This window comes from Ischnura elegans, chromosome 1 (genome assembly GCF_921293095.1).
Source record: "Ischnura elegans chromosome 1, ioIscEleg1.1, whole genome shotgun sequence".
Classification (NCBI taxonomy): Eukaryota; Metazoa; Arthropoda; class Insecta; order Odonata; family Coenagrionidae; genus Ischnura; species Ischnura elegans.
The window spans coordinates 103,907,330-103,927,505 of record NC_060246.1 but is presented as its reverse complement, the minus strand read 5'-3'; the positions used below and the strand labels follow the sequence as shown (position 1 = coordinate 103,927,505).

General features: G+C 39.8%; 1 protein-coding gene across 1 annotated transcript in view; it reads right to left on the bottom strand.

The window, feature by feature from the left end:
* LOC124167557 (3 beta-hydroxysteroid dehydrogenase/Delta 5-->4-isomerase type 1) overlaps positions 1-20,176 on the bottom strand; it is a 58,123-nt gene that overhangs the window by 27,981 nt on the left and 9,966 nt on the right. Inside the window, exon 2 of the mRNA XM_046545524.1 lies at positions 6,493-6,639. Within this exon, the coding sequence (XP_046401480.1) occupies positions 6,493-6,541 (49 nt within the window). The 5' untranslated portion in view covers positions 6,542-6,639. The remainder of the gene's footprint in view (positions 1-6,492; positions 6,640-20,176) is intronic.

The following is a 20,176-nucleotide window of genomic DNA, read 5'->3' as shown; positions in this document are numbered from 1 at the left end:
GAAAAAAAAAGGTTTTGTCATCACAGACGTTATATCCGTTGAGTTTAAAAATCAAAATTAGCACACACAGAATGTTGATAATACATTCCGTACGTTTTTTCATTTAATACTTTCACAGCTATTTTAGACGACCTTTGTGCCATTTTCATGTAACCATCAGAATTTCACTTCAATTATAACTTCATTTGCCTATAACTCAATGGCATAACGAAAATTATATATAGAATATTGCCTTTTTTGTGAAAATGGTATGTATAGTCTCTACAACGTTTATTCTCGACCTGAACACGCGTTGGCAGTGAAAAAATGCAAGTTTAGATATGGAGTTCCCAGAAATTGTAACTCGAACAGCCTATTTTGTCACCGTCAGTTAGTGAAATTCAATTAGGAGATTGTAATGACCAATTTTTACGAAAATATACTGGGTATACTTGTTTCTCGCTCCAACGTTCAACAAAAATTGTAGCTTCAATCAACTGCCTTGCCTATCGAAACTCGCTCGTTTTCTGGCGTCTTTTTTGCTGGAAATCTTTACTTACCAAAACAATATGTACTTGACGAACACAATCTATCAGAATTTTATGTATGTCCTATTTTTGTAAGCAAAGGACATTAACTAGAACGTAAATAATTATTAATTGATTGCAAAAGTGCTGGGAGAAAAATTGGTGTGTGTCTGGAAAAAATTATGAGGGGGAATATTGTGCCCTCGACGCTATGTTTATAGAAAACTACGGCAAAGGTTACAAAATTTTCTACCGTCTCTCACAGCAACTTAGGTTTCTAATGATTATATCAGTCGTACTGGAACACTACGTAAATCATAGACTGAAGGCTGCAAGAAGAATACGTTAACCAGATAATAACCCGCGGTGAAGTTTCGAGAAAAATGAGAACAAATAATGGTTGTTGAACTCAAGAGTGTGGAAAATAAGTATTCAACAATGTCGGCTGATATGATTGGAACTTATTGTTGAAAATGGCTATATCTGCTGGTAAAGGGGAGGAGGATTTTTATATGATTGTGGATTTTTTTTAATTGCTCATCATCTGATTCTTGCACTCATGTCATCAGTTTTGTTTTTAGAATGTTAAGAAAGGCAAATATAATTCATATTTTGTAGTTTTACCTTTTTCATCTATTGTGGTCGTATACCATTAGTTAACGATCCATAAATCGTGAGACAGGTAATCCCCTATTAAATTATCGGGTTTGTACGTTTACAAATCCGCTCAACTTGCATTTGCAAAGGGTGATTCCGATTAGTAGCGATCGCCGGCTAAAGACGGCCATATCCCCTAGAGCCTGAAGTTCCCTCGCTGACTGGCTAAGCAACATCTTATCATCCGCGAACCTCACTGATTTCAACCTCAATCCTCCCACTTTTACTCCAGCTTCCAACTCATCTCACGCCTCTCATACCGTCCTCTCAGCGTACACGTTAAAAACGGGCGGCGATAGAGGACAGACTTGCCTCACTCCTCGGCCAATCTTTGCCCACCAACATTCTCCATCCGCTACCCTCACTTGCGCAGTCTGTGCCATTTACAGATTACGGATCAGTCGCTTATCCCTTTAATCTACACCATCACCACGATCGCCGTGATGTGTTCGATTTAGTATCTATTTCCATTGAAGGGAGTCGAACTAAGGAGCCATAATCCTGCTGCTGGGTTCATTCGCCCTCATTTATTGTGTATAGCTGTTCTTAATCAAAATAGCCTAAAGTAATCGTTGTTGATAAGATACCTACCAGCGTAATTCAATTCTAGGGGATACAAAATGAGTGGTTTGAGCGGAACCAATGAAGGAAGAAGACAATCTCAGTTTACGATGTCCGTTGGATATACGAACTTTGAATTTTTCGAGCGTTCGCCGACATACGCAATGATTTTTGGTGGAGACTATTCGTGAGATGTGGGAAATACGTGGAACGTCCCCCAAAAATTTTATGTAATATTTTTTTTTGAACTTATCAAAAGTTATGAAATATTGAAAAGAGGGAGTGGTTTTATGTACTCTCAGTTTGTTTTCCTGAGGAAAGTGGATTGGATAAGGGCAGAGCCTTTCGTAATGCTTGTTCAACCTCTCGTGGGAGTAGGAACTTCCGGAGGTACAGGAAAGTAGGCTCGGGACCCCACCTGAGTAAATTATTGCTCAAAACTTGGCAGGATGAATCGATGGAAGCTTTGAGATTTATTAATTTAAAAGAATTGGTTACTGGTTGTTTAAATAATTATCTTAATGGATGAAGCTCAGGAATACGGAGATAGGACCAATGGACCATTTATGCTAGCGCACAAGGTTCAGTTGCATTTTCGTCCTCCGTAACTACGTACGCAAGAAGCTTTTGAAAGTGTACAAAAGTTCTCATTAAATTTTGCTGTAGACATTCTATTCCTGAAATTGGCTCAGTTGTTCTAGCACCTCATCCTTAAGTGGTGTTTTATTGCGTTAGTTATTTGTAAGAATACTCAAAATACTTTATAGTGTTACTTTGCCCATAACGACTATCGATTGTAATGCCATATCGTTCTGAGTTATAAAAGAGTGAATTCGATTATCCAGATTTTTCTGAGCCACTTCAAAATAATTAGAGTTTAGTTAAGATATCTAATTTATATTCAGTATTTCTTTTTGAAATGTATCTAATAAACCACAGGAAACTGTTTTAATGATTTTATTGGATGTATCTACTTGTATATATGATTGCTATTTTTTCAAATGAGCTAAACAAATTACTCCATTATTTTATTGTAAACGCATACACCAGGCCATTCTAACAGCATATGGTGGTATTATTTGTTAGTATGCGTAACGTTATTTGTACTGTGTGGTGTGCATGTGGGAGTCCAATTGCATGCTGCATTAGGGTGTCCCAAAAAAACCGAAAGTTTGAAAGTTGAGGGGGCATTTCCATTTTCCTATGTGAATGCATGAAAAAACATCCCCTAAAAATTTCAGCTCAATCGGACAATATTTGACCCAGCCGAAACGCATTCAAAGTTTGAATTTTTGAGTTTTCCAAATTTCATGCAATGTTGCCTATCTCTAAGGGTCTTGGGGGATTTAAAATTAGAAACCTCTGAGAGAAAATGCTCTCTTATTATTATACTGTCACAATGCGGATACAAAAGCACTGGGAACAACAAGCAATATGAAAAACTAGAGTTTTTTGCCACTTTTTTCATACATTTCCCTATGCCGCTTAACAACTAGTAACAGATGTTGCCTATGAGCCTCATCATTTGTCAATTTTTTCTTGAATAGAAAATCTTTTATTAATTGAACTCCTCTCTCTGCAGTATCATTAACAGCCTTAAGGTGTTGAACCATAGATAGGCCCTTCTGATAGTCTACGTCACTTTTCCATGTGCACGGATCTCGCGACAAAAATGTCGGCGAAATACCAATAATTTTGAAAAACTTCACAGAATTTTTCGAAGCGAAGTCAGCGAGAGTCAGCTCACCAATAGGTCGATTAGGCGGAAGAGTAGCCCGAGGTGCGTCATCATCAGACCCCTGATTGCTTCCGCAATGTCTCTTTTCTCATCGTCAGAAAACATTTCATCGAAGAGGGCCATACAAATCAAGTTTTCGGAAAGATACCATAGATGGTGACAAAACTTGGCCAAAGCTGCTGCGTAGTGAGGGTCTTTCTTCCGAGCAAGGACTTTAAGTAGCTCAAGATCCATTCCCCTGCCAATTCACCCCCTGCCAAACACCCTAGAGGTGGCCCGCAGGGTATTATGTAGATGTAGATTTATGGGGTAACTGCTTTCTTCATTAGATCTATTTTCTGTGGTAATCCTGAGGGTGATGACCAATCACAGTCACATTTTAGTGAATATTTTCGTAAAAATGTACGTATTTGTGAAAGAATGCAAAAGAAGGCTGAGGTTTAAACGTTTACTTTGGCCATATACGGACACAGATATTCCACCTAATACACTTCACCATTGGTGTCTTATCGCTCATATTTTTCTCTGAGGAACCAGTTCATGACATGTTTGGTCACTCACTTATTGGTTCCACCCTAAGACTGTTAAAAATTAAATCAAAATAAGATTATGGCGTAAATCATGCAATTTATTCAGTGAATGTATTTTTAATTAATAAATTTTTCCTTTTTCTGAAGGGCGAATTAACGTCTTCTTCGCTAACCCTAGTCTGTATTGTAAGTTGATCGGTGTTGCTCACGCACTGCCTGACTCGTGCCGCTTATGAAAATAGTAGTACAGAACAGGCTCTTCATGGAATATTTTTGAAGTTGGAAACAATATTTTTCCCTTACAGCACATCTTCTCATATATTCTTTTCTATGACCGAAGACTTTTTACACATGCATAGGCCGTTACACGATCGTGGATATAAAATTTAACAGCTTGACCAACATGACAAATATATTTATATGCAAGAATTGTCATGAGAAAAAATTCCCCTGGACCGGGAATAGAACGAATGACCTTTGGCTTTCCGACCACTGCGCAGACTACTACACTATCCAGGTTCTTTAATTTCCATGGCAATTATACCGAGGCTCAGGCGTTAGGCCCTCGCGGTCCATTAAGGATGGCAACGCGAGGGAGAAATTGCCATCTTTAATGGACCGCGAGGGCCTAACACCTGAGCCTCGGTATAATTGTCATGGGAATTAAAGAACCTGGATAGCGTAGTGGTCTGCGCAGTGGCCTGGAAAGCCATAGGCCCGTGGTTCGATTCTCGGTCCAGGGGATTTTTTTTTCATGGCAATTCCTGTATATTTCACCGCCGTTCACGCGGCAGGATTACAAATATCTACATCTACATAATACCCTGCGAGCCACCTCTAGGGTGTTTGGCAGGGGGTGATCAATCACCAGCATGCATTTGGACTCCCACATGCACACCACACCGTCCAAAAAACGTCCCGTATAATAACAAACTATACTACTATATGCTGTTAGAAATAGAATATAGAATAGAAATTCAGAAACATGCATTAAGTTTTACATAGGTTAGTAGGCTACACTACAAGTCATGCAATCTATTTACGAGTTCTATTGCTGCCGTCATAATCTCTTATTGATCGTGGAAAAAATGACATTCGGAATCTGTCTGTTCTGCAAATCTATCTCTCTTATTTTATTTATATGATCTGATCTTCCGTAGTAAGTTGGCGTCCGCAAGATATGGTTAACTTCGTCAGAAAAGACACTGCTCTTGAATTTATCTAAAAGGTTTAGTCTATTTTTCAATCTACGGTCCGATAGAGATTCCCATCCGAGTTTATCTAAGAGGTCAGTTACACTAACAAGACTATCGTAACGACCTTTCACATACCTGGCAGCTCTTCTATGCACGCGTTCTAACTCTGTTATTAAGCCTTTTTCATGAGGGTCCCAAAACACTGGCAGCGTATTCCAAATGTGGTCTAACGAGGGAAAAGTACCTAATTTCTCTCACTTTGTCGTCGCACTTTCCTAATATTCTTTTAACAAAACCCATTTTACGATTAGCTTGACCACTTATTTCTCGAATATGTTTATTCCACGATAGATCATTATTGAGTCTAACCCCTAGATATTTCACGGATTCAACTGCCTTTAACTGGGTGCCCCGAATGATATAGTTACGCTGTAGGGAGTTATTCTTCTTCCAGAAATTCATTACGACGCATTTTTCCAAATTTAATTCTAACTGCCAAGTATCGCACCAAGCTTGGATAGCAGCAAGGTCATTCGTTAGTTCATCTATATCTTTGCTGGAACGGATTTCTCTGTAAACTACAGCGTCGTCTGCAAATAATTGTAACTTACTCTGCACTACTTCGCCAATTTCGTTTATATAGAGAAGGAATAGGAGTGGGCCAATGACACTACCCTGAGGAACGCCAGAAGTGACTCTAACCTCATTGGAGACTGCACCGTCTAATACTACTCTTTGGACGCGGTCGCTCAAAAATTCTCTAATCCAGGAAATAACATCTTCGTCTAGACCATTAGATTTCAGTTTTATTATTAACTTTCCGTGGGGTACTTTATCAAATGCCTTTTTGAAATCAAGAAAAATCGCGTCTACTGGAATCCTGTCTTCCCCGGAGTCTAAAATATCGTGGGCGGAAAGCGCTAACTGAGTTTCGCACGATCTGCTTTTCCTGAATCCATGTTGAGTTCCCATTAATAAGTTTTGCGCGTCTAGGTGTTTCATTACCGAGCTGACTACGATGTGTTCAAGGACTTTGCAAGAGATGGACGTTAAAGATATCGGCCTGTAATTAGATGGCTGTTCCTTGTCTCCACTTTTAAATATTGGCGTTACATTAGCGATTTTCCAGTCATTAGGTACTTCGTGTTGCTTGATGGATTTAAATTATATTTATGTTTACTCAGCCGTTCGGGTATTGGTATTTCACCCAACATCAAATTGACTCGTTTGCGTTTCTAAGATTTAGGTTTACCAACATACGACTTACGGTCGTTGTAGACGGGTCATATGCCCTCAAAACTAACCTGTGACGAGTACCACCTCCCGGTCTCCGTTACTTTCCGTTTTCCCCATCAGAACGCTGTCCGGAGCCCGGAAGCACTGGACACACTACTCCTTATCTTCTTTTTCGTCTTAGACTCACAGCTTTTCGTCCGAAGCAACGCCTCAGCCTGCGAAAGAGATAAATATTGATGAGTCGACAACGTCTCAGAGAGAGCGTCAAAAATATGTTTCCAGGGCGTTCCACCTGGATACGAAGTAAATGGCATTTTCTCGAGAATAAAAAAACGCTTTGAAGAACTGAACTTTTGCGGTTAATTTACTCATTGGTTCAATCCTAAGGGTATTGAAAATGAAATCAACATAAAATTACGGCGTAAATCGTGGAATTTATTCAGTGAAATTATTTTTAATTCATATTTTTGTTCTCGTTATTGGTGGGGAAATTAAAGTCATCTTCATTGACCCTTGTGTGTATAGCCCGAGCAGCAGCGCAGCGAGGGGGGGTTTTAGGGGACAGAACTCAGAGAAATTTTTAAGTAGGATTTATTTTAATAAATTGGATTAATATTACCTTTAGACTAGTGAAAGGATTAATAAAATATCCCCCAGAAAACTGTAAAACTCACCATTTTGGACTATTTATCTTAAAAAAATTTTTTCGGGGGAAGGGCCCCCGCACCTCTCGCTTACCTTGGCGGGTGTGCCATGCCCCTCAATCCCCCAGTATTAGTTGCGCCTAAAACCCCCCCCTAGCCTTAATTCCTAGCTGCGCCCCTGAGCCCGAGTACCACAATCGCCAGGAATTGAAAAGATAATGTTCCAAGCAATATTTTATCTTGAGCTCATTGATATACACGATTTATCATTTTATCAGTATGAAAAAGCCAAACCGATTGTTGCACACGGAAAATGAAAATTTTAAAAGTTACCGTCTCAGCCTCACTCAAATATCTCTTAGCTCATCTTTGCTTTACTTATAAACCTCAAATCACTGTGACGTTGCATCATGGATGAATTTTACCTTAAATATATCATTATTTATTAATTACTTAACGAGTAGTTTGTTCGTTAGTTCATAGTTCGTTAAACTTTAATGACAAATTTAAAAGCTGATGAAATTATTTCTTCGCATTACTGAACGTGCCTCTACTTTTTCAATGGCAGAGACACGATCAATAAGTACGTAGCTGGGCAACCCACCGAATTTTTCTTGTGTGTAAGAAAATCCTTGTATACTCACTAGGGTGAAAGTAACGTTTTCTTACTTTAATTACTGTGTTAGTATAACTCTAGCAGAGTAACGGTTTTGTCGCCAATTTTTGCTTTCGTCGTGACAAAGCGTATAACATTTTATATGAAGTTTTCGCTTAGTCACGTCGATGTTTATATTAAATGTAGAGTATTAGTGGCGGTGGGGGGGAGGGCGTATTTCCCATTATTGCCGTATAATCCCAAGAAATTAACGGATATTTTTAATGAAATTTTCCAGTACAAATTGAACCTCAATTTGTTGCACGATTGTGGATAGTGTATTGTTTGAAAGACGTTTGATGAAGTTGCGGGATTGTAATTTATTGCTTCTATTGTCCATGGAACTTCCTAGAAACCCGCGAGGAAAACTGATCAACTGTGGGATATAAGGATCGACTGCTGGGCGTGCGAGTCATTTCCGTGAATCCAGATGGTGTATCATTTTCCTCGTATACGAGCCTTTTCTAGCGAAATGAATTTCGGACGGTTCGGTAGGATGATAATGGATCAAAGGCAACCCAGATTCCCAGCTCAGGATGATGCTAATTCTGCAATAGAGAGGGTCTGTGATGAATTTATATTGTTTTTAGCACAAGATTTCACTGAACCTGAGTTGCCTTTTCTTGAGCCCCGCGAACGAGTCAAAACTCACAAAGCATGGAGACTGATCAGAGAATAAAGGTTCCTCCATTATGGTTTAACCGCATTCTCGACTATATTTTCGTTTTTTACTAGGAAGAGGCAACATGGATTACGTCCTACACATTCAGCCCACGACAAAAAATTATATCGCCTACAAAACTAGAAGATTGGTATTTATTTATTATTTTGACAGTTCAGTGGCGGATACAGATGGGGGCGCAAGGGGCGCGCGCCCCACCCCCCCTTGCGGGCCAGCCCGTATTGCCAAACATTGCAGAACCACAATTATAACTTGTCTATATCATAAGATGGCATTGTCTTGTATATGTGTTTAATAAATTTAATTAAAATATTCTTAAACTCCGCATGTGACTTGATTATTTTTTACTTGGATAAAAGTAATAGGTAAATCAAGATATCTTTTGCGCCCCCCTCGAGTTTTTTTCTGTATCGGCTACTGTTACAGTTAGTGCAATGAAAATGCCGGTGAAATAGTGTAGGAGCCGCCTTTATTTGGTGACCCGATTATTTGTGCACAAAAGTATCTCGTATAAAAGTTTTTTTTTTGCTGAGCATGCGGTCCACAGACACGAATACGTGGAGAGTAATACTGTTTCTAAAATATAAACAGTGGGAATGATCAAAAGCAGCAAATAACCTATTAATTATTGACTCTTTTAAGCAAAGAGAGTATAGTTGGACTTATTTTGAAGGGGAAGCTCAACCCAGCCCTGTTTCCTTATTTTGGTCAAGCCCATGATCCAATGTTTTGTTACCACTGTCCTGCATTTTCGTTGATCAGAGGATTGAAGCCAAATTGGCCATATTGTCAGAAAATGGGCGTATAAAACTTATATAGACATTATTTTCGCTACCTCTATTCATTTGCATCAGAATTTACACGAGATCCTCCACATCATGAAAATCAAAATCAAACTCTGGAAATAACAATCGTCAGGATATCTTTCTATACTGAATACTCGAAACGAAAAAAAAGCTTCCTGTACGTCAGGAGCAATGAGCGTTTCAAATGACCCTGTAGTCGACGCACTCCTAAAATGCATTTCTACTAATAGGGAAATACCTCAGGAGAAGACGGCCCTGCATTTTCCAAATATTATAAGCCTTCCACACGACAATCTATCGTTACGCTGTGGCGCTTTCAACAAAAGCGGCCCATTCAAATGGACGTGTGACTTGTGTAAACAAATGACGAGTGCTCGTCATGGGTATGCGGCAACTGAGTGCCGAGGCCGACATCGATGTGATTTCTTAACAATGCCGGAGTTCTCATGGAAACTGACAAAACGTCATTAATATTCTTAAAATTAGTTTCAAAAGCAGGTCTGATGTTTCTTATTCCATGCGAGTCTTAATGTTAGCGGGAGTTAATGAGAAAAACTCGCCGTATAAAATCAAAAAAGGGATGGAATCAACGATGAAGTGGTCTTCCTTGTCGCGGAGATGTCAGGGTGTGGTTAGGTTCCGTGACTTCGTGGTTTCCCGTCAATTGAAAGTTCACCATCCTTGGTGGTGAAGTGAACATCACACATAGGTTTGTCGCGTTATATATTTTGGAAATAGTGTAGCCCTATTTATTTGAAATCCCATTGTATCCCAACGAATCTTTCAGTTTCCATACACGTGGTTTCGAATGGCACAGGGAGAATTACGACGGGGCAACATGACATAAAGGTAATTCAAGGCGTATTTCCACATGTTAGCAACAGCTAATCTCTGTTATGGACCCCAACTTTAACCTGATGAACTTTCCGTCACGAAAGATTTACTGGTGAGGAATCAAATGAATTTCAATTTGATATTAGCATTACTCAGAGCTCCAGTCCTTCCCGAAATTTTTCCCATGTGGCTACTACCCGCGATACATTTTCTGGGGAGACAACTAACCCTGTTGCGTCTATCCTCTGACACTCCACGATGATTTGATGTTTTCCCGTTAAACTAATGATATGACTTCCTGTAGAAGCCATCGAGAGAGCGATCAAAAAATGGTTTGGGGAATCATTTAAATCCTGTAATATTTTACGTAAAGTAATTTGGACCTTTGAAAACTTGAGAATGTACCATTTTTGTCCATGAAGCTGCCCTCGCAGAAAAGAGAAAATGTCATCAAGTTTTGGTTGAATTAATTTCGTGTCTAATTGGATTAATCCCTACATATTTAATGTTTGAATTACTCCAACTAATTAAGACTAAATTTAAAAAAACTAATAATTAAATAAGGTCTGTTTGTAATTAGCGCAGAAGATGTCGAGCCAACTGAAAAAACTACATGTATTTATGTTTTTCAAACGAGTTAGACGTCATTATCGTGCGATACGGGTTGTTGTGTTTATTTCCAACGAACAAATTTGTCTCTCTGCGAATGGAAAAACGTCATCGCTATTGCGTACTCCAGAGAGAAAGTACCAAGTGTTGAATTTTCTCAATCATTTCTGGTATCGTAAGTTTATAAGTTCAATTTTCTCTTTTTTATTTTATAAAACACTCCACCTTTATTGCTTCCAATTTTTCCGTACTCCCATTATTGAATCATTGCATAGTGTCATTCTTTTAATAAGTAACGAACAATGTAAGTGTGGTCTTTGCTGAGGTCAAATCAATTTAGCTGGTTTTTCAACTTTTTAAAATTTTCATGGAGATGAATGGCGAAAGTAATCCAATTTTTCAATATTTATACCTCGAGCCCTCTTCAGAGCTCGCCAATCAAGAGAATTTTCCTGGTGCAGCGAATTTATGTCCTATCGATCCATTTTTTATTGGTGCTCCCTTCGCAGAATTTCATGTGAGTGTTGGAAGTGCCCGCACTCGCATTGATGAGAACCTCCCAATTCTCTGGGTCATGAGCTCATCCAGCGTTAGTGTTTAGAAGCATGGTCGGTAAATATTTGATTTTGCAGAAGGTGAACGTGACCGTTTGCTAAGCTCGCGAATGACTCGCAAATTTTTAGAATTGTTTGTGTGACGCACCGTTATGCGGGATTTTTTAAAGTAGTAGTTGATGGCGTTCTTAAGAGCAGGGTGACTCAGTGGCTGGAGCGTTGAGTTGCTGACCAAAAGATCTCGAGTTCGAAGCCCGGGTGAAGTCATCGCTTACCAACGAAAATCCTCGAAGTGAGAAATGGCCTCCGGTAAGGGACGAGTGTGAAAGTACGCTGAATGCGTGAATTTCGAATTTCAGTGGCTTAGTCTGGGGTAAGCTCTACCCTCTCTGCAAGAGCATATCCAGAATCAAAACGAGAGGAGGGCAAGGCGAGGTCGTTCAAGTTGTAACACAGAAAAGGTTATGGAAACCAAAATTTTAAGAAAATTAAAGTAGCGCTTTATTAGTTTTTTACATCATTATCTCGAAAAATGTTTTTATTTTAATAACAAGTTCTATACGAATCTTAGTTTTTTTCAGATTTTAAGAATATTGGTTCAAAACTTTCCTTCTGAATTAAATTTACTTTTGCTTCTAGGGGGGGCGCAGCCCTCTCCTACCCCTCGCTGGGTACGCCCATGCCTCCCTGATCTAAGCCAACCTACAGGTTTAATTACTGAGTGAGTTTGATGCCGGTTCATTGTATCGGTGGACAATTTCTATCAAAAGTAAGTTCTTTTCGAGATTCAAATTATTACAGTTACTTATTCCGAGGAAGCGACAGGCCACTTAGGTCTTTCGCGCCATTTCTGTAAGGGAAGGGTGGAGAGAAACGAGGTGCTAGTATATCTGCTCCAAACGAAATGCACAAATGGCCATAGAGTAAAATCCAACCCGATGCTACACTTACAGCGCCCTCTAAACGGTACGCTAGCAGGGATCGGAATTTCATTGAACAATCTCCGCCACCATCAGGATTGGAATTTGGATCGTACAAGCAGTGCGGAGGAAAATTGTCTCACTAATCTTTTTGACCCCGAATAACTGATGTCAGAAGGAACCAAAATTACTGATGATTTTTAGGCCGAAAATGCACCATTTTTTGAAGTACATCAACTTTTAGTCAAGCGCCCCGATTGGCCGCGAGTATGCCCTGTTGCCGGATGACTTGGATACATACCGAAATCCTTCAGGTTGTCCGGCATCATTCGAAGTCTTGAGTTGTCCGGAGCATCCGGCAACAGGGAAAACACTCGGCCAATCGCTGCGCTTGGCTCAAAGTTTCTTTAATTTAAAAATAATGTCATGATAAAAACACAAATGGTAATTTCCACACTATTTAATTCAACGCTCAACGACCGACCATGGTTTCAACACTTTGTGTCATTTTCAAGGAAGTGTTGAAACCATGGTCGATCGTTGAGTGTTGAATTAAATAGTGTGGATTAATTATTGGATTGTGGATTAAATTAAATATTGCCTTTTGTTTTTTTATCATGGATATAGCATACTTCCACAAAATTGAGCCTGAAACGATTTTATACGTAAATATAATGCGTTTTCGACCCAAACATAAAAAGTAATTTGGCTCCTACTGACATCAGCTATCTAGGGTTAAAATTTTGTGACACAATATTTCTCCGCCCTGTATTGCCTACCATTGCTCAAAGTACCGACCTTTTGTTAATCATGTAGTGAAGCGTCCAAAACTGATGACACGAGTTTCGCTTCCGTCATTGGGATTCGAACCCGAGGATATGGCATTGCCAAGCCATTGCCAGTAGCGCGTCTTTGATAAAACTAGTGTGTGAGAGTAAGGTCCAAAATTGGAAATGGCCTATGCGAGCTATTCGTTTTGATCATTATTAAATATGGACAATTATCTTTATAAGCAAAATCCTTAATAGGGATATAATTATACACAGATGCATTAAGGTATTCACATATAGACCAGTAATAACTAGTTTTAACGTGATCACAAAAATTCCATGATTAGTTTCTCATTCTGTACGAAAATCAAAAAAATTTGGAAATGTAATGAACATATCTTTATATGCATTAATGATTTCATAATAAGCAGCCCCGCTTTGAATTTCCCTCTTCAAATAATTGCATAATGATATGGTAAATAAGTCGAAACTTCGTTAAATACCCGTGTTTTTTGGACCAACTCATTCTGGTTTTAGTGGTTTTGATCTAGCCGTCGACAGCTAAATTTATCATAGGTTGAACTAAATATGGTTATAGTTTTTATGATGCATTTCCACGACCTATAAACTCCGAATTTCAAGTGCACGGAGTGACTTAACGACGAGCATACGTTTTAATACTCTCGTGATTTATTTCAGTGCTGATCTTTGCTTTCAGTGGCGTGACCTAGATTCAGTGCGCAAGATTCAATAAGGAGCCGTCGAAGTGTCTTTAATGGAAAATACCTCTCCCCCTTGTTTGTGAATAAATTTGATGAAGCTCGTTGAAGTGTTATTGAAGTCAAAATCAATGGCAAAGAAGTGAGCAATGCGTTGACTGTAATCGTGTTCTCCTACGGCGGATTTCTTCTTGCTGTAGGCGTAGTTATAGAGCAGCAAATTATTACATCGGATGAATTTTCCTCGAAGCAGGTTCGCTCAAATTGACTGAGTGAGTTTCCTCCCTAAAATAAAATGTTGAGCATTCCTTGGCGCGAAACTTAAATGTTAAAAATTTTGGTCTGAAATCGAGGTACAAGGTGTCACAATGTCACCTGTTCACCTTTTACATCATGAACTTTTAAAGTTGCTGGGTATAAAATCCGAGCTGCTGTCGCACTTCAAAGTAAATTCCACAAAGGAATCATGCATAAATCCCATATCCTTGAAAAAATAAGCATAGGAAGGTGGAGTACGGTATGTTAAAAAGTTAGAAGCAGCCCTCGATGAGAACATCCACAATAAAAACACAAATGGTAATTTCTCCACTATTTAATTTAATACTCAGCGACCGACCATGGTTTCAACACTTTGTGTCATTATCAAGATAATCCAACCAAATCAGTTGGATACCTTGAAAATGACACAAAGTGTTTGTCTGAAATATTGGTCAAAAAACCAAATCGGTTTGATTAGGTACCTTGAAAATACACAAAGTGTTGAAACCACGGTCGGTCGTTGAGTGTTAAATGAAATATTGTGGAAATTACCATTTGTATTTTTATCATGGATATAGCAATATTCCACAAAATCAAGCCTGAAACGATTTTATGCGTCTCGATAAGAATCCTAGCCTTCAATTTTCCAGAGTGGGAGCAATAAATAATAGAGATACTCTATGGGAAGTGGAGTTTAGTTATTTTTGTACCTCTGCGATTTCCTTCTACAGCCCTTGGAAATTTGAGCTCTCTGAATCAATAATAAACTATGTCTACGCCAAAATATATTCATTCCCTATTACATTGTGAAGAACTAGAGAGGATATCCCGTTGCCACGCGCTCCTGCTCCATTGCTCCCCTACACTCAAGTGAGGACGATAATGATCCCATTATCTAGCCTACTTGACCTAATAGGCTTCGAGCTAACAGAGGTTCTGGTAAACCATGCATTCCAAAAAAATGGCTCGATAGTCAGTAAATATCACTAGAAAAGTTAAAAATGAAAAATATCATTGCAGAAAAATCTCCATGAGATGATTATTACTTTGGTCTTTATACTCTCGGGACTGTTATCATTGAGAGAGTCTGAATTTAAAGTGATATGTTGGGAGAGCATTGGCCCAATGGGTAGAGCGTTGGGCTATTGATCCAAAGGTCCCGAGTTCTACCCCCAGTAGAAGTCTGCGGAAGGACTCGAGCGAAGATACTAGGTGGCACTGGCCCTCCTGCCTTGAAAATGTTATGTCCAAATAACTGTGGCTTAGTCATAGGTGAGCTCTCTCCTCACATCCGATCAAGCCTCAGAGTTTAATGAGTGAGTTAGACAATGTGAAACAATCAGTTGAATAGCTGAATTTCCGACTTTTTTTCTAACTAAAACGAAAGCTACAGAAATAATACACTAGCATAAATTCCTGAAGCTAACTACACGCTGGAATATCGTTCTTTGTGAACTAACTGTTTAAAAAAATAAAATGAAACTTCTTGAGCGAAGGTGTCTATCTTTTTCCAAGGGCTTACGTTATGGTTTATTGGTAGTTTATCAGTCAAAAACTTGCTACCTCCCGCAAGATACGCTTCGAAATATTTTCATCGCTCAGATAAAGGAAAATCATCTCTAAATCTCCCTCATTAGTACGGTCATAGGCGGATCCAGGGGGGGGGGGCACGGGGGCACGTGCCCCCCCCCAGACCCTAAAGGCGTGTTTACACGATGCATTAACACGTACGAGTTAATGTACGTTTGCGTGAATGTTTGAGTGAAATTTTGGTGGACCGGAACGGAACATGTACGAATGCATGAACCAAACAAGAACAGATTTTATTTTCTGTGCATGCATTCGCACAAGTTGGGTGGTTACACGGTGCATTTTGGCGTTCATTTTCCTATTCATACATTCAGACATTAACCCGTACGTGTTAATGTACCGTGTGACCAGACCTTTAAAATATGCAAGATTTTTAATACGGTCCCATTATCATTGCGTTCTTTTTGTATTATGAAATATCCTTGTGCCCCCCCCCCCAGAACAAAATCCTGGATACGGTTTTGCTTGTGCCCCCTCCAGAAAGAAATCCTGGATCCGCCCCTGAGTACGGTGGCAGGTATATTCACCACGGCATTGAGAGAAGCCAATGTTTAGCGTCGCAGAAAGCCCACAAAACTTCCCGCAAGTGGAGCGGCTAGAAAATTTATCTCTTATACTAAAAACAATCTGCTATGGTATCCCTTGGCCACCGTTGTCATGGTCACGGTCATCATCCTTTTTTTATCGGTTTTCGGGAAAACGCGTTGGCCCTTGACATGCCTACTATGCTGCACTCCCCGGGCAATCAAGTGCAGAAGATCATTGCGTGGGAAGATACCCAGTACACAAGTCATCCCCACCCGAAATCCTGATGACTTATTGATCTACATGCTATTTGCCCCTTCCCGGCACTTGGCTTCGCACCCGGGGAGGAAATGGGGGAGGCGGACACGTGGCGTGCGTTGCAGCCTCTGGAAAGCGTTTTATTTCCGACCCTCGCCCCCTAGACTAATCCTTTCCGGTTTCTTCGAGCACCTGTTGACGCCGACACCCCCAACCCCCATCCCGGCGTTTCCTCCATCGCGGCCGGACAAATTGATTCGGCCGCCCTTTTCCTCCACATAAATCGTACCCTAGGCCTGGACGATATATCGGAATACTTTCGCGATATTTACATGTGGTGCGAATTCGATATTTAGTCTCGGCAATCCTGACCGTTCGAGGTGAGCCATCTGTGCTCGATTGAAATAGTGATTTAACGCCTGACTTCAAAAATCAAAATATCGCGCCCGATAAAAATATCGAGATGAAATATAGTGATGCATCATTCGATAAAAAAATCGCCGTCCGATGAAATGTGACGATAAGTATTCGGTATTTCTTAAATAATCCGACTTATCGCGAAATTTCATCCACAGGTGATTTTATTGTGTAATTATATCCATGATGAAGAACACAAATGGTAATTTCCACACTTTTTAATTCAGCACTCAACAACCGACCATAATCAGGTAAAATGACGCAATGTGTTGAAACTATGGTCGATTGTTGAGTGTTTAATTAAAAAGTGTCGAAATTACCATCTGTTCTTCACAAAGGATATAGCGAACTTCCGCAAAATCATTCCTGAAACGATTTTATACGTTTGTAATTACATCTTTTTATTTCAACAAGAGGCGAATTTTTATCGAGAGATTTTCCACAATATAATATCTTGATATTTTTATCGGACCCGATAAGACTAAATTATCATCACGGTACTTGTGATGGAAATCGCCAACCATCGATATTCACAAATTATCTTATTCCGATGCTGAATATTCCGTATCGCCCAGTCCCACCGGGTCCTCCCTCAATATTCCTCATCCGCGCACGAAATCTACCGTCCGACATGCTCGTTGACCACCATTCCCGTTCGTACTCAGTCGGTAGAACAGAGGGTTGGGCGGCGAGAGCATAAAGAGCGCGGCTAACTGACCCGGGAAACTTTCCGCGGGTCTGTTATATATGTACCGTTCGGGAACCCGAAGGTCCCTCCCTACATGGCTTAGACGAAAGTGGACTGGGTGTGGTGAAATGAGTGATGCTCTCTCGCCTTCAAAATAGCTCCTTACGCGGGTCGGGAAAGTCCACGGCGATAGGTAGGTCAGGGAAAATGTGAGATATAATTTTATACCATGGGGAAAGCCTCCCGGTTGACCGGTGAGGTAAGAACGTCATCCACAGGTGTTTTCCTTGCCAATAGTGAACACCGCGATGCGCACTTTTAGCAGTGCAGTTCACCACTCCTCAGTTACAGACCCATCCATCATCGTCTACTGAAACAATCATGGACGCATTTCATTCTCCATTTATTCCACTACCACTTATATAAAGAATGAATCGTATACTGTGAATTCTTATCCAGAACTTTGTTTTTATGGAATCAATTTCGCTATATTTTGATGGGACCTACATTTTTTTATCGGATATTACTTAGACTGGACTCTAATGTAATAACATGTTTAATGCTTCGTGCAATTAAATTACTTCACACTCAATCCTTCATTTGGGAAGTAAAAATAACCAATAAGCGGTATTTAACCATCTCAACTGGATGGCACTAACAATAAGTAAGGCTTTTCCGTATTTTAGGGACCCATAAACTTTGCCTACGGAAGTACTTCTATTAGCCAGTTTCATTTTTTTAATAAGGCTCATGAATCGATTGAATGGTAACTGTGTTTTTAACTGTGTACATATGTTCCCCCAGGCTTCAACGAAAGTGGACTTGGTGAAATGCACGGTGCCCTCTCTCCTTCAAAATAGCCTCTTATACAGGTCGGGAAAGTGCAAGGAGATAGGTAGCTCGGGGAAAATTTGAGATATTATTGTATCTTATGGGGAAAGCCTCCCGGTTGATCAGTGAGATAAGAACGTCATCCTCAGGAGTTTCCCTTGTCAACAGCATACAACGCTAATTACACTTTTGGCACCGCAGTTAACCACGGGAGCTACAGAGAATATCTTGTAAGTTAAATATGGAAATATCCTCATAATTAATGGCCATGTTAATAGCATTCTTGGCAAAAGTATTGTACTCAGATGCAACATCCGCATCGAACCAATGGAAACGAAACCCTAGGGCGGGCTCGCGGGGATACACTCCTGGGGCAGGGACTGTAAGCGCTAGCTTTTCTCCTCTGCACCCAGAAGGGGGAAGGACGGGAAGGAGCAAGGAAGGAGGCGCCGCGATGAGGGCCCAACGACGCCTCCGGGGAGGGGATAGGGAAGGAAGTGAAGGGACGAGGAATCCCGCACCGTCACAAAGGCGGGCGGGCCCTACTAACAGTGAAAGCAAGCAAAACGCAATTAATATTCTACCAATCCTAGTGGATTTTCCTATGAATCCGCATCGTACCAGTAAGTTGTTCGTTTTGACCAAAATACATTATTCTGGCATTGAGGGTGTGACTTTTGGTGCCATTGGTCGGAGATGAGGATTAAGGCCAACATATATGCCTAGCTTCACTAAAGCTGCGTGATCGTTTGCAAAATTTTGGTTGGATGAGTAAAAATTTCTTCTTGCTCTTGATGTTTTTTATCCATCAGGTATGACGCTTCAGTTCAAATAATATCCGTCCTTTTATCAAATAGAGTTTTGATTTGATTACTTGTAGTAGATCAAAGAAAAAAAAGATTAAATAAAGCTTTAAATTGAAGTTTCATTAGAGTTTACTAACGACGGTAAAGAAAAATTATATTACCAATCGTATAATAATACATATAAGAGTATTAAAAATTAATACTGTAAAAACGGCTGGCCGTTACTCGAAACAAAAATTCATGTCTTCTATTACATTGGAGGAGGGAATTTTTTTCTCAAAATCGGTGAATACTACTAAATTGTAAAGCCAAAAATATATAGAGGTATTGTTTCCATTCCACCCAAATAATCGTATCATTCCGATTGCAGTTTCGGGTAGAAACTAATCAGCTTATGGCATTTGATTAGTGATTTAAATCAACATTGCAACCTTTCGACGAATCGTTATTCGGATTTGTACGAGGAACCTGGCTATTTCTGTACCTGTTTTCAAAGTGAATTTTCAATCATTTTTTTAGTCCGTGTTTCCAAATAGACCTCACGAGTCTCCGCGAGTGGGTACGCTTTAACAGGCGGCTGCTCGATTTTCCCGGGGTCCGGTCGTCATGGTGACTGGCTGTTCTCGGCTGAATTCCGGGAAATTGTATAGGCTAACGACGACGCAGACTGAAGGCGTGGGAATTTTATGGCGGAAAGTCTAGCGCAGCGGCTCCGTGCTGTGCTCTTCAATGGTGTGGAGAGCAGTTTTTTTTTGTCATTAAATCCTACACTGGTTATTCAAAAATATAAACATTATCGCACGGTGACTTTAAAAAATATGACAGTTGAAATTTAGTTAGCTACTCCCGAAAAATTTACCAATAATGGTTCGTAAAATGGTAGCCTTGACCTGAGATATTTGTGTGATTCATGATGTCCCATTGTTTACTTAATGAAAGCAAACAAATTTTAATCAACTACGGGATTTGGCTTTTTAATTATACGGCGTATGGGTGATAAATTAGAAATATTAATTAGCTTCAGCAGTGACTGTTACCACTGATCTGTGAAAGGTAAAGTCAACGGTACTTCAAAGGCTCTCCGATTAATGATTTGAAATTCATAATGTTAATGTTTCTGCTATCCCCACCCCTCCTATTTAAATGGTTTTATTGGAAATCACTGAAAAAACCTCTGAATTTCCAA